At 44.5% G+C, this 15,350-nt stretch overlaps 1 protein-coding gene across 1 annotated transcript in view; it reads left to right on the forward strand.

Moving 5' to 3' along the window:
- Nucleotides 1-852: 852 nt before the first annotated feature.
- Nucleotides 853-15,350, forward strand: part of MRPS35 (mitochondrial ribosomal protein S35) — a 32,596-nt gene continuing 18,098 nt past the window's right edge. Inside the window, exons 1-5 of the mRNA XM_007529920.3 lie at nucleotides 853-1,053; nucleotides 4,439-4,485; nucleotides 5,370-5,537; nucleotides 7,498-7,558; nucleotides 12,034-12,173. Coding sequence (XP_007529982.1) covers nucleotides 936-1,053; nucleotides 4,439-4,485; nucleotides 5,370-5,537; nucleotides 7,498-7,558; nucleotides 12,034-12,173 — 534 coding nt within the window. The 5' untranslated portion in view covers nucleotides 853-935. The remainder of the gene's footprint in view (nucleotides 1,054-4,438; nucleotides 4,486-5,369; nucleotides 5,538-7,497; nucleotides 7,559-12,033; nucleotides 12,174-15,350) is intronic.

Raw genomic sequence — 15,350 nt, forward strand, 5'->3', positions numbered from 1 at the left:
GGGTGCCTTTAAAATTTAGATGGAAAAGAGTTCTGCCAGTATTTTCCTCATATTTTTTAATGAGAAAGAGAAACCCTCCTGGTTCCGGTAGGTGGCGCAGTGGACTCTCAACATAAGGTCTTTAGTTCAATCCCCCGCAGCACATGTTCCAGAATGATGTCTGGTTCTTTCTCCTCCCATCTTTCTCATAAATAAATAAATAATATCTGAGAAAAGGAGAAAAAAGATCCAGCGCATCTCCCTGGAACATATGATGCCTGGGACCTGATGCTTAAGAGTCCAACACAATCCATGGCGCCACCTCCTGGCAGGTGTCCACATTTTGAAGTCAGGTGATCTGAACTTATCCTTTAAACGAGACAGGAGAGAGTGCCTCTCCCTTTAGAATATATACATAATTGAAGACATAATAAAAAAAACACCACCACAAGATCTACTAACCCGTGACAGGAAAAAGCAATGAAGCAGTTTAGAGCCCTGGTGCGGCCCCGCCCAGACCACACCTATCCTACCTGCAAGCTACGCCCCCTCTCGAGGTTTTTTTTTTTTTTTGGTTGTTGATTGCACTGAGCACTTTTTTGTCTTGTTTTATTCCTTTTGTGTACTGAGGAGGTAACACAGTGGATATGCAAAAAGCCTTCCAAAGGCTTTTTGAATCTGAGGCGCCAAAGGTCTCAGATTCAATTCCCAGCACCTCCAAACCGGAGCTGAGCAGTGCGCTAATAAATAAAGGGAAGAAAAAAAAAGTTAGGGACCCATGTGCTTCCGGTTTCTCCACCATAGGGGCGGGGCCAGGCTGCCGCGCCTGCGCAGTCTCGGCCTGGGCGTGCGCCTGCGCGTTCACCTCCTCCAGGCAGCGGTGGACTCCCAGTGCGCAGACGCGCTCCCGGCTGTGGGCCTGCGCATGTCTCCTCCGATTTGCCGTCCTGGGCGTCATGGCGGCTACCGCGCTCTCCTTTAGGTTGCTCCTACCGCCAGCGACCTGGACTCTGCGAGCTTTCTCCACCGCCTCGACACCGGCCTTCAGATCCCGGAAACCCCTCGGCGAGCCACGTGAGTGACTCCCGAGGCCTCGGCGACCCCCGGGGGTCAAAACTGACTCCCAGGGCCCACTCATTCCTTTAACCTTACAGCCTCTGCTTCTGCTCTTTTATTTCTATATTATCTTTATTTATTAGACAGAGACAGCCAGAAATAGAGAGGTAACGGGGAGATACGGAGACAGAGAGACACTTACAGCCCTGCTTTACCACTTGCAAAGCTTCCCCGCTGCAGATGGGGTCAGGGGCCTAGAACCTGGGTCCTTGCGCATTTGTAACACGTGCACTCAAACCAGGTGCGCCTCCACCCCTTGCAGCCTCTGCTTCTGTAAGGATGCTTTCTGCTCTCAGCCTGCAGCCCCCATAGGATTTTTTGTGTGTGTGCGTGCGTCCACGGTTATCGCCAGGGCTTGGTGCCGGCACTACGAACCCACTGCTCCTGACAACCATTTTTTGTTTTAAATTGAATAGGACAGAGAGAAATTGAGACAGAAGGGGCAGATAGATGTCTGCAGACCTGCTTCGCCGCTTTGTGAAGCTTCCCTCTGGCACGTCGGAAGCCGGGGCTCGAACCCAGGTCTTTGTGCTTAGTACTGTGTCCCTTAATCAGGTACATCGCCTCTTGGGCCCCACGGGCCCAGAATTCTTGAAGAGCACGAGCTCTTTCTGTGGCCCATTAACGTTAATAAAGTTCTGCCTTTTTGACTCCGTCGGCTGGCTGCTCATGAACCCGCAACAGGACAGTCATGTCGATTAGGGGAAAAGGGAAGAGAGTGAGTTCCCTTCCAGGGTCCATCTCGGATTTTCGCTGGAAAAGAAGTTCAAGATATCACACATGATAGGTGTGCGACTTCCAAGTTAAAGTTTTTAACACCTGTACTTACTTATTGCTGGATAGAGACAGAAATTGAGAGGAGAGGGGAGGGGAGGAAGGGAAGGAGAGACAGAGAGACACCTGCAGCCCTGTTCCACCACTCATGAAGCCTTCCCCCTGCAGGTAGGGGCCAGGGACTTGAGCCCGGGTCCTTGTGCAGTGTTATGTGTGTGCTCAACCAGGTGTGCCACTGCAGGGACCCCAAGTTCTTTCTTTTTTTTATTATTTTCCCTTTTGTTGCCCTTGTTGCTTTATTATTGTTGCAGTTATTGTTGGTGATGTCATTGTTGTTAGATAGGACAGAGAAATGGAGAGAGGAGGGGAAGACAGGGGGAGAGAAAGATAAACACCTGCAGACCTGCTTCACTGCTTGTGAAGTGACCCCCCCTGCAGGTGGGGAGCCAGGGGCTCCAACAGGGATCCTTACACTGGTCCTTGTGTTGCACCACCTGTGCTTAATCCGCTGCACTACTGCCCATTGGTTCACAGAGACCAGCAGGTGAGGTTACCTTATTGAAACTCTTCCTACTTCACCACTTTGCAGGTGCAGTGCAGAACACCTTATGCTATGGTCCTTGTGGCCGAATCCCACCTGTGCAAACTCAGTGAAAACAAAGTGTCTGGGGGGTCGGGTAGTAGCACAGTGGGTTAAGCACACATGGTGCAAAGAGCAAGGACTGCCATAAGAATCCTGGTTCAAGCCCCTGACTCCCTGTCTATGGGGGGGGAGGGGGCTTCACAGGCAGTGAAGCAGGTCTGCAGGTGTCTACCTTTCTCTCCCCCTCCTCCATTTCTCTCTGTCCTATCCAACAACAACAATAATAACCACAACAATGAAAAAACAACAAGGGCAACAAAAGAGAAAAAAATAGCCTCCAGGAACAGTGGATTCATGGTGCAGGCACTGAGCCCCAGTAATAATCCTGGAGGCAAAAAAAAGAAGAAGAAGAAGAGAAAGAAAGAAAGAAAAGAAAGAACAGAGTGTCTGTGCTCTCCAGATTCTCCTTGTGTCCTTCTGTTTCATGGAGAAGATTAGCACTTATTGGGAGACAGTAAGGATGGAATAGGAGAAGAAAGAACAAGTCATGTGGGCATATAGACCATAGAGAGAGGGAGGCCCTGGGCTTCCTGGTCCCCCAAATTTCTAGTCCCTTCAGAATAAGGGCAGGACCATCAGGGGATGAGCTTCAGCCTTTGTTTCCAGGTGTCACATCTGCATGTTGTGGCCTTTGCAGTCTGGGGGAGCTGGATGTGCAGACTCACTGGAGCTTCCTGTAGGGGGAGGGCTGCTCCTTTCCCCAAGCTGCCTTCCAACAGGGATATGGGCTTTCCAGAAGGTTTCATGGAAGCATACTTCTGTCCTAGGACAACCTGCAGTCTTGGCAGCTAGCCTCCCTGAGCCTCCGAAGGGGGTGACATTCACTCCATGACCTTTGCTGAGTGACCTTTAATCTGGAGAGGGGGCCGGGGGTTGCCCCTTGTGGAGAGGACAGATTGGTAATCGAGAAGGGCTCTGTTAACAGGAGAGGCGCTGCACTAGGTGTGTTCTCGGAAAGTGAGATGATTTGGAGCAAACAGCTCAGATTCAAACCTGGAGAGAATGCCAGGTCCTCCTGAAGTTCTGCTCATATGTCTATACAGGTGGGGTAGATACACACAAAGTGTTGGAACTCTGCCGGCAGAGATGGAATTCTATATCTAGAGCTGGTGAAATAGCTCACTTGGACAGTGTCATGCGTGACCTAAGTTCAAGCTCTGTCCCCACTGTATTGGAGAGAGGCTGTGCAGGGGCTGAGTGATGTCGCGCCTAGCTAAGCGCACACATTAGCATGCGTGAGGACCCAGGTTCAAACCTCCAGTCCCCAGCTGCAGGAAAGCTTCACAAACGCTGAAGCAGTTATATATGTGTCTGTCTCTCCCTCTCTGTCTGCCTCCGTAGTTAAATTCTTTCATGCCTCTTCCTTTTTCTACATGTCTGCATTTAGTTTCCCCTTCATTCACCTTTCTACAGATACTCAGATACTCAGCTCCTACTGTGTGTTGACAGGCTACTAGATACTGGGAATATCTAGTTCCTTCTTGAAGTTTACTTTCTTTGGGAAGTCAGGCTGTAAATAGACAGCAGGTAAAATCTCAGCTAGTTATTAGATAAGAAACATGTTAGGGTGTTGAGAATGGTGGACGGGGAAGTAGTAACTTGTGGGTAGAATGAGTTCAGGATGTCATGGAGGGGGCCTGGTCAGCGACGCCCCTAGTTATGGGCACCTATCACCAAAAGAGCAAGGGCCTAGGTTTGAGCCCCTGCTTCCCATTTGCTGGGAAACAGAAGTCTTATCTTTCTTCCTCCTTATTGTATAGTGTTCCTGGCCCCACTTGATAACTGTTTGCAGTTTTTCCTTTTTATTATGATGAGTTTAGTGGGATCACTTTTCTGTTCTTCAGTAACCTAAGTTTTAGGGTCATAATGATGCAGACCAGCTCTCTGATGAAGCTCTCACCATGGCTTTCTTACATTGGCTTTCAGGTGCAACGGGAAGGACTTCCCGGCTCGAAAGGCCTCTGAGAAGAACGGTAAGAGATCAGTGTGCCCTCTGTGCATGTCTTAGAGGTGTCTGAAGTTTGGAAGTGGGGCACAGATAAATAAATATGTCAGCAAATCAGTGAGAACTGGATTTCTGGGAAAGGGCTTGTGCTATAACTGGTGCTGGGCAGAGAGCTTTGAGGGGACTGCAGACATAAGCAGGCGGCACAGGCCTTGAACAGAAAGAAGCACTTCTGTGGGGGGTGTCAGATTTGATGCAGGTTGCAATTATGCTGGCCTTATAATGCCATATTCTTGGCTTTAAAAAACAAAAACGGGGGGTCGGGTGGTGCCGCAGTAGGTTAAGCGCATGTGGTGCAAAGCGCAGGGACTGGCGTAGGGATCCCGGTTCGAGCCCCCGGCTCCCCACCTGCAGGGGAGTTGCTTCACAGGTGGTGGAGCAGGTCTGCAGGTGTCTATCTTTCTCTCCTCCTCTCTGTCTTCCCCTCCTCTCTCCATTTCTTTCTGTCCTGTCCCACGATGAACAACATCAACAATGGCAAGAATAATAACCACAACGAGGCTACAACAACAGGGACAACAAAAAGGGGGGAAAATGGCCTCCAGGAGTGGTGGACTCATGGTACAGGCACCGAACCCAGCAATAACCCTGGAGGAAAAAAAAAAACGGTGGGGAGGGGGGGACACACAGCATAATGGTTATGCAAACAGACGCTCATGCCTGAGGCTCCTAAATCCCAGGTTCAATCCCCTGTACCACCATAAGCCACAGCTGAGCAGTGCTCTGGTGTTTCTCTCTCTGTCTCTGTGTGTGTTTGTGTGTATGTCTGCATCTCAAAAATAAAATTAATTAAAAAAATTTAAAAAACAGAAACAGAGTCCACACTTAAACTACAGTCTTCTTGTTCCTCAGGCCCTGCCTCCCAGGACAGAGAAGATGGCCGTGGACCAGGACTGGCCCAGCGTCTACCCTGTTGCAGCACCATTCAAGCCCTCAGTTGTACCTCTTCCTGTTCGAATGGGATATCCAGTCAAAAGAGGGGTGTCTATGTCCAAGGAAGGCAATCTGGAGCTTCTGAAGGTAAGATAAGTTGACAGTCTTATTCAGTCAAATTTCACTGGCTGAAATTTGTATCCAAAATATACAAATCCTCCTCCCACCTCTTCCATCTCTGCCCCTTACTTTGCACTGTTCAGTGCATAGCAGCTTGCTGTGTTTTTGATTACAGTTTTGCTTTGTTTTGTTTTGTTTCCCTAGGCATGATGAATGCTCTGTTTTGGTTCTCTGTGATAAGGAACAGGCGGAGAATGAGGCATTTAGTAAAATAAATAATTAGTTCTGTAATTGAAGTTTTTTCTTTCTTAGGGCATGAACTGACACCAAGCAATCTCCCTGGTCAAACTTTTTAAGTGGTTTTTTTTTTTGTTTTTTTTTTTACCAGAGCACTGCTCAGCTCTGGCTTATAGTGGTGCAGGGGATTGAACCTGGGACTTTGGAGCCTCAGGCATGAGAGTCTCTTTGCATAACCGTTATGCTATCTACCCCTGCCTCAAACTTTTTTTATTAATTGTATTGCCACCAGGGTTATTGTTAGGGCTTGGTGCCAGCACTACTAATCCCCACACTATCCTTTTTAAGTGTCACCTGTTTGCTTGGCCCAGTGATGTGTCTTTCCTACCCACTGAGCTATATAGCCACTAGTGCATAGCATTGATGAGTGTTTTAACTGATCTAGTCATACATTCAGACAACCTAAGAATAGTGCCAGTATAAATGCTAAGTTAGCATGATCCATTGTCTTTGTACTTTAAAGATTTTGAGATAATCGTTTCATGTTTCAAAAATAAGTTGGGCAGGGGAGACAGAATAATGGTTTTGGGGATTGAATCTGGGACCTCAGAGCCACCCACACCCAGATTCTGGTTTCCAGTGCCCATTTCCTCTTGGTTAAAAGCCATATCTTTTGATGAATACTCATGACTCCAGGTATAATAGTTACCATGTGAACATACTGCTTGTTTAGACTTTCCTTCCATGTTAATGTCTTTATCATTATTTTTTCTTTAGATACAAAACATAATTTTAAAACCATGCTAGGTGGTGTTATTTAGCTGAAGAATGCAAGACTGATCATCCCTCAGTTTCCACCAGCCCTGGAAATGATTAGACAGCCTTTAACACGTTCTCTTAAATAGATTTCTGACTTTATTAAGTTCTTTAGACTGGCTGATTTCATTTACCTCCAGTCAAATTGTTATGTCCCAATTGATAATTCACTGTCCAGTTTATGTTAGCACAGTGGAAATTGTAGCATTGTGCTGTGCATTCCAGGAACTTGGGATGATTCGGGCATGATGTGTGTCCTCAGTTTCTCTTAGCTGTCTAAGGAAGATATGCATGCCTGCAGATGGGTGGCAAGAATACTAAAAAGTGACATTTAGTGTGGACTTGCAGGTGGGTGCATTGGACAAGGGATTGGACTTTCAAGCATGAGGTCCTGAGCTCAATCCCTAGCAACATCCCTAGCATGTGCCAAAGTGATGCTCTGGTCCTCATTCCTTCCTCCTCTCTCATTATATATAAGTACGTCTTTCAAAAACGATATTTATTTATCCAACCATCATAAAATTGTTAGTGCTGTATCTGTGTCAAGAAAGTAATGTCCTGGGGCTGGTGAAATAGCTCACTTGGATAATGTACTCATTTGACTGTTTGCACAGCCCAGGTCTGACCTCAGCCCCCACCCACTTCATTGAAGCAAGTGTCGCTGCTGCTGTTTCTCTCTCCCTCCCCCCACACTTCTTTGCCTCTGCTTCGGTCTCTGTCTGAAAAAGTCATCCCGGAGCAGTGGAACTTCAATGACCGCCCAAAAATGAAAAAGTTATTTCCTGAATTTATAACACGTGACTTAGAATTAATGTTGTAAGAATTATCAGACCTTATTATCAGGTTTCTGGATCCATGTTTTACACATAAATGGTTTTTGTTCTTTATATATTAGGACATTTGGTTTAGTTATCTTTAAATTTCTCTATTTTAGATCCCCAATTTTCTACATTTGACTCCTGTAGCAATTAAAAAGCACTGTGAAGTTCTTAAAGGTAAGTAGTTTTGTTTTATGAAATGAATATTGACTTGGGGCATAAGAATCTAATTTCTGATTCTGAAAGGCTCATTTTTTGGTAAGAAGGTATAATAGTAATAAATGTTTTTACCCCAAAAGCAACACTTAAATATGTAAAGCAAATATTAAAAACAGACAGTAGTACATGTATAGTAAAGGACTTTAATATCCCACTTACTGTCATGGAAAGATGATGCAGAGAGTGGGAGTAGATATTATAATGGTTAAGCAAATAGATTCTCATGCTTGAGGCTCCATAGTTCCAGGTTCAGTCCCATGTACGACCATAAGCCAGAGCTGAGCAGTGCTTTGGTAAAAATAAACAAATAAATAAAATGAAATAATAGTAATAAAATTAAATTAATTAGGGGCCAGGTGGTGGCACACCTGGCTAAGCACTCATATTACAGTGCACAAGGACCCAGGTTCAAGCCCCCGCCCCTATCTGCAGGGGGAAAGCTTTGCTAGTGGTGAAGCAGGGCTGCAGGTGCCTCTCTGTTTTTCTCTCCCTTCTCTCTCCATTTCTGGCTGTTTTTATGGAATAAATAAATAAAGATAATAAAAAATTAGAAAATAAATTTTAAAAATTAAATTAAAAAAGAAAAGATGGTGCAGATAGAAAATCAACAAGAAGTGGTCAGGGAAGTGACACAGTGGGTAAAGTGTTGGACTCTCAAGCATGAGGTCCTGAGTTTGATCCCCAGCAACACATGTACCAAAGGGATGTCTAGCTCGCTCGTTCTTTCCTATCCCTCTTATAAGTAAATAGTTAAAAAGAAAGAAAATCACCAAGGAAACATTGGATTTAAACTCCACTGTAGACCATGTGGACTTTACAGACATTTACAGGCCCTTCCACCCAGCAGAAGCAGAGCTTCCTTCAAGTGCACTCAAACAACCTCCAGGCTGGGTCTGATATTAGGCCTCAGACAGGTTTTAATTTTGAATTTAATTTTAATTTTCTCCCCTCTCTATCCCTCCTCCTCTCTCAATTTCTCTCTGTCCTATCTGATAAAATGGAAAAAATGGCTGCCAGGAGCAGTGTATTCATAGTGCTGGCACCGAGCCCCAGTGATAGCCTTGGAGGCAAAAAGAAAAAAAGAGAGAGAGGGAGAGAGAGAGACAAGAGACAACAGCAGCCCTGCTTTACTTCACCACTTGCTAAGCTTTCCCCCTGCAGTTGACTGGGGGGCTCAAACCTAGGTCCATGTGCATGGTAACGTGTGCTCAACCATATGCACCACCACCTGGCTTCCCTCCTTCCCTCTCCCCCCTTCTCTGTCTCATAAAAAAATGACTTTGTAGGGAGTTGGGCGGTAGTGCAGCAGGTTAAGCACATGTGACGCGAAGTACAAGGACCGGCGTAAGGATCATGGTTTGAGCCCCCAGCTCCCCACCTGCAGGGAAGTCGCTTCACAGTTGTGAAGCAGATCTGCAGGTAATCTATCTTTCTCTCCCCCTGTCTTCCCCTCCTTTCCAACAACAACAACAATAATAACTACAATTTTTTAAAAAAGGGCAATGAAAGGGAATAAATAAATATTTTTTAAAAAATGACCTTGTCCCTAAACAACCATGGAAGTGGTGGTGGCGCACCTGGTGGAGCGCACATGCTACAGTGCTCAAGGACTCAGGTTCGAGCTCCCAATTCCCACCTGCAGGAGGAAAGCTTCACAAGTGGTGAAGCAGGACTGCAGGTGTCTCTGTCTGTCCCTCTGTCACCCCCTTCCCTCTCCGTTTCTGGCTGTGTCTATCTAATAAATAAAGATTAAAAAAAAAACAACTACCTTGGGAAAAATGGAAATGCAGTATGCCAAAACTTAACGAAATATCAGAAACGTAGTTCTAAGAGGGGAGGCTATAATGTTGTACAATCAGAAATAGAAATAAACTGGGACTGGGTGGTGGCGCACCTGGTTGAACACACATGTTACAGTGCACAAGGACCGAGGTTCGAGCCCCTGGTCCCCACTTGAAGAAGGAAAGCTTTGCAAGTGGTGAAGCAGGGCTGCAGGTGTCTCTCTTTTTCTCTCCCTGTCTCACTATCCTCTTGATATCTGGCTGTCTCTATCCAATAAATAAAAATAAAAAAAGAAAGAAAAGGGGAGTCGGGTGGTAGCACAGTGGGTTAAGCACAGATGGCACAAAGCGCAAGGACCAGCATAAGGATCCTGGTTCAAGCCCCCGGCTCCCCACCTACAGGGGAGTCGCTTCACAGGCGGTGAAGCAGGTCTGCAGTTGTCTATCTTTCTTTCCCCCGTCTTCCCTTCCTCTCTCCATTTCTCTCTGTCCTATCCAACAACAACATCAATAACAATAATAACTACAACAGTAAAACAAGGGCAACAGAAAGGGAATAAATAAATATAAACAAAATAAAAAAAAGAAATAGAAATAAACTGTATAGTGTAGACCAGCCTTTTCTTAGATTCACCAAGAAAAAGAGGAATACTCAGTTATAAATGAGAGAGGAGACATTACCTGATACCATGGAAATATAAAGGATCATGACAGATCATCAACAATTATACACCAACAAACTGGACAACATAGAAAAGTTGTATACTTTTGGAGAAACAGCTTGGCCAAAGCAACATCACAAAGACGTAGGAAATCACTGTAATGAGTAAGGATATGGAAGTCCAAGACCAGATGGTGAATTCCACTGGTGAATTATAGGCATGTAAAGAATTAAACTGTAAACAAACTTTTGAAAAAAAAAGAAACTAATAAAATTTAGAATGTGAGCTGTATCCAATGCTTATTTAAATGTGCATTCGTAATCTAGAAACTGCTCATTAGCATGAGATATTTCTGAAATACTTAAAACTTTGTAAATAAAGTTTTCATATAGCACATTCAGCAAAGTAGCATTTGTGGCCTGGGAGGTGGACAAAGCGTCAGACTCCCAAGTGTGTGGTCCTAAGTTTATTCCTCAGCATCAAATATGTGTGTTCTCTCCACCCCCTCAAAAAAATAAATCTCGAAAAGAAGAGGAGGTGGGGGGAGGAGGACAAGGAAGAGGAAAGAAGGGGAAGAGGAGGAGGTTGGGCAAGGAGGAAGGAGTGACAGCAGCAGCAGCAGCAGCAGCATTCTGCTTTATAGTGTTCTAGTCGTAATTTTGCCCTTCCACTCTTCCAGCCTCTGGAAATAAATTGTGCCTTCCAAATAACTCAAAGGCTTTTCAAGTATTTCTTAGTTTTCTTTCAAAGTAGGTCAGTTCATATTTTATATCTTAACTTACAAGTGGAAAATCTGAAGCACAGGAAAGTTAGGTAATTTACCAAGACTTTAATAATCAGTGGCAGAAGCTAAGTAAAAACCGAGGTCTTCCAGGGTCTAGCCGCTTGCTCTACCTATCAGATACATAGCAGCTAATAGGTGTCTATTATGTACTTTCCACTTGGTTCTTTTTTTTTTTTCCTTTAAGACATATAATCCGGCAATTTCATTTAAAAGCTGTAATTATCATGCGATTGAATCGACTTACTCACTGTTGAAAAATAAAACGGTTTAGCACAAACCCAGGAGCTCATCACCTCAGCTGGTTGATGTCTCTTAAAGTCTTTAGCAGTGCTGCCGGTGGGAGCACTGGATGCTGAAGCCAGCCCATCTGGGAAGGGAGATCTAGCCTCACTGAACTTTCTTTGCTCACTTTGTCCAAAAGTCAGAGGGCTCTTGAGGGCAGATAACTTTTTTCTTTCAGAGTGTCTCAAATGGTGTTTATGGCCTTTACTTTGCTGACATTTATTTAGTCCCAGACGCTGCAGTGCTGTAACTTAAGAGTCCAATGTGCTGTAGCCTCCTTGGGCACTAAATAGAGAAACATGGGCTTAAGGAGATATTAACTGGCAGTGTTTCTGTCACTCGCCTGTGGGCCCCCACCTTAAAGAGTCCCTCCTTGTTGTATGCTTTACATTGGGTTCTAGTTCTCCCCCGCCAAGAGAATTGCATCAGTCCTGTTAATTTCGTGGGCCCGCTTGGCCCCGCCCCAAGGGACCCCGGGAGAGGGTTCCTGAGTTCGAGAGTTACAGAGTAAGAGAGAGTTCCACAGTGGAAGAGTTTCAGAGGGAGAGTTCCAGTGGAGAGTTCCAGAGTTCCTGAGTTCGAGAGTAAGGGAGAGGGTTCCTGAGTTCGAGAGTAAAAGAAAGAGTGCTTGCGCCGCCGCAAAGAGACAGCAGAGTTCTGTTTGGTGATTAGTTTGTCTTAGTTTATGAATCGTTGTTCCTGAATAAAGAAATACAGCTTCCCTGCCCAGCCGTTGTCTCCACGTCTCTGTTACCCGCCGTGAAGATGACCCGCCCGGCAAGAGCCGTCCGAATTTTAACAACACCTCCTGATACACACACAGTTTTCTGGAAGAAGAAAAGATTCACGGGGTCTGTCTAATAGTGGATGTTACAGAGAAGTCCCACTTGCAAAACTCTAATTGAGATACTTCTTAACCCATAGATTTCTGCACTGAGTGGCCAGCTGCACTGAACACCAACAAGAAATGTGAGAAGTATTTTCCAATTGAAATTGATACAGCTGACTATGTGTCTTCAGGGCCATCCATTCGAAACCCCAGAGCACGGGTAGTCACCTTAAGGGTAAGAGACTGTAGTAGAGGTTTTTCTAATGTGTTGTTTTTAAATGGTAATTTTGCCTGTGTGATACTAAGATGGTTGCATGTTTATCTTAGAGAAAGTGGAAGTGTGAACTAGAATCTCCTTTCATTCCAGCACTCCTAAGTAGTCAGGACTGACAACAGAAGCTCACTGTAGTACGTACAGTTGGCCTGTGCATACATTATTGGGTACATTTGAGGATGTGTGATTGATTAGCGGCTCTCTTTTCATTTAATAATAGGAATAAGATCTTTATTTTTATTGCCACCGATGTTATAGCTAGGGCTCGGTACAGCACTATGAGGCTACTGCTCTTGGAGGCCATTTTGTTTCTTTCTCTCTCCCTCCCTCCCTTCCTCCCTCCCTCCCTTCCATCCTCCCTTTCTCCCTTCCTTTTACCAGAGCACTGTTCAGCTCTGGTTTATGGTGGGTGGGGAATTGAACCTGGGACTTTGGAGCCTCAGGCATGAGAGTCTCATTGCATAACCATTATACAATCTACCCCCACCCTCCTTTTTTTCTTCTTCTTCCATTTTTCTTTCTATTATAATTGATAGGACCAAGAAATTGAAGGGAAATAGACACCTGCAGACCTGTTCCTGCATCACTGCTTGTGTAGCTTCCCCCCTGCAGGTGGGGAGCCGGGGCCTTGAACCTAGGTCCTTGCACCTGGTGATTTGTGTCTTAACCTTGTGCCACTGCCTGACCCTCATAACGTTTTCCTAGTTTGGTAACTGTTTTGCTCTGGGCCTTGCACAACCACAGCTGAGGCCTCTTTATTCAGATAGAAGAGGAGGTGTGTGTGGAGGGAGCCTGGCACTTGTTGCCATTCTATCTCCCTTGGAGTGTGAGGCAGGGGTCACCTGCAGGGCAAGGAATTACGCTACCCATGAGCCAGCCTCAAACCTAGTACAAAAAAATTTTTTTTTTGTCGCTGAGATTTCATTGCTCTGAACCACTACCTATTGGTTTAGGTTATCTATTGATTTATCTTTTTAATGTAACTTTATTGAGATATAAGTCACATCTAAAAACAGTCATCTCTGTTAGAAGTCAGTGGTTTTTTTTTTTTTTTTTTGTATGTTCAAAGTTGTGCAAACATCTCTACCTTGCAACTCCAGAAATTGTCGTCACTGTAAAAAGAAACCCACCCCTCTTATCACTTGTTCTTTCTCTCCTCTAGGACCTCTAGCCTCCTGTCAACTTCAGATCTACTTTGTGTCTGTAAACAACATTTGCCTTTTTAAGCGAGTTCCCCATTTCCTCTGCTGTAGCATTTGTCAGGTGCAACTCGCTTTATGGATATACAATTGTGATTGTTTCTGGGCTGCTGTGAGCATTCCCATGCAAGTATCTGTGAAGAGATAGATTTTGTTTTCTTGGATCGGCCAAGGAGGGGACTTGCTGAATGCTACAGGAACCCTGGTCTAGTATTATGAGGCTGCTCCAGACATTTTCCAAAGTGGTTGTACTGCTTGTACAGCTTCATCGGCAGTGTTTGAGGGTTTCTGTTCCTCCACATCTCCCCTAATGATTTAGTTATTGTTGGTCTTTTAGTCTTAGCTATTCTAATTGGTGTGAAGTGGTTCCTCCTTGTAGCTTTGGTTTACATTTCCCTAATGACTAAGGATGTCGACTGTTTCTCCTGTGCTTACTGACTTTTTGCTCTATACTGGGTGTGCCTCTGGTGTCTCACCTCTAAGTATGAGATTGAGTTTCAATTTAAGAATTGACATTTCTAAAATGATCTCCATTGAATTAGAGAAGAAATAAATGATCTTAGTAGATTTTCAATTACTAAAACATTGCTAAACCCTGATCAGTTCCTAGTTTGTCTTTGTCTTACTCAGCAAATAAAAAAAAAGAAATTTTCTCCATATATTTAATCACTCAGCAATTTATAACTGCCGATGTGCTTCATATGTCTTCTGTTTAGAATCCTTTGTCTTAATCTCCTGTTGCTTTGGAGAAACAGTAAATCCTGCCTTACTCACTAGGAGACAGCCACATCCCCTATATGTTTCTGTTCTAGATATGTTCATCCCTTCCTCCTCCCCGCCTTTTTTGTTTGTTTCGTTACTGGAGATTTACTGTCCTGGATTGACTTTTTCAGATGGGGGGCGTGGTGTGAGTAGATACTGCAGTACTGAAGTGTCCTCCAGTGTATTGGGACTCAGGCCCTAGACACTTTTTAAAAGATGCTATGATCAGTGAGTGGGTAGATAGCATAATGTTTATGCAAAGAGACTTTTATGCCTGAGGCTCAGAAGACCCAAGTTCAGTCTGCTGCACCACCCTCAGCAAGGGGTGAGCAGTGCTCTGCTACAAATAAATAAAATTTAAAAAGATGCTATGATCTTTCTAATAAAAATAGATGATTAAAAAAATTTTCTCATTTTTTTTTTTTTTATTAATTCAGCCAGTTATTTATATCCAAATGGACAGGAATGATTTTGTCCTCTGAATGACTGAGCTAGTGGTACATTAGTAATTTTTTTATTAATTTTTATTGGGGGGATTAATGGTTTATAGTAAATACAGTTGTTGATACATGTTTAAAATTTCTCACTTTTCTGCAAAATACTCTGAACCCCAGCCTAATTTCTCCTCCATCATGCACTAGGACCTGAAAACCCTTCCCTCCTCAGAGTGCTTTGCTTTGGTGCAGTACACCAAACCAGCCCAAGTTCTACTTTGTATTTTGCCTTCTGTTATTATTTTTCGACTTCTGTCCAAGAGTGAGCTCATCCCATACTCATCCTTCTCTTCCTGGCTGATCTCACCTCACATGATTTCCTTCAGGCTCCGATCAAGATGACGTGAAGAAGGTGAATTCGTCGTTCTTCTTTCTTCCTTTCTTTTTTTCCCCTTTTTCTTCTCTTTTTTCTTTACTGGGGAGATTAATGGTTTACAGTCGACAGTGAACATTACTTTTGTTCTTCTGATCTTTCTGACTTTGGACAGAAATTTCCTGTTTTTCTGACCCATCATTTGCTCCTTTATATCTTGGTGCTTTCTGATGCCTCGGCTTGCCCTGGCTCTCGAAGCAGCCCTCTTTCCCGGAAGCTGGGCTAGATGCACTGCAGAACTCCCCTTCCTCCTTCCAGAACCCTCAGAGGAGTCTTTGTTCTTCCCATTCTGCATTCTAAAAGTAAACAT

Source organism: Erinaceus europaeus, chromosome 7, assembly GCF_950295315.1.
Source record: "Erinaceus europaeus chromosome 7, mEriEur2.1, whole genome shotgun sequence".
In the NCBI taxonomy this organism is placed as follows: domain Eukaryota; kingdom Metazoa; phylum Chordata; class Mammalia; order Eulipotyphla; family Erinaceidae; genus Erinaceus; species Erinaceus europaeus.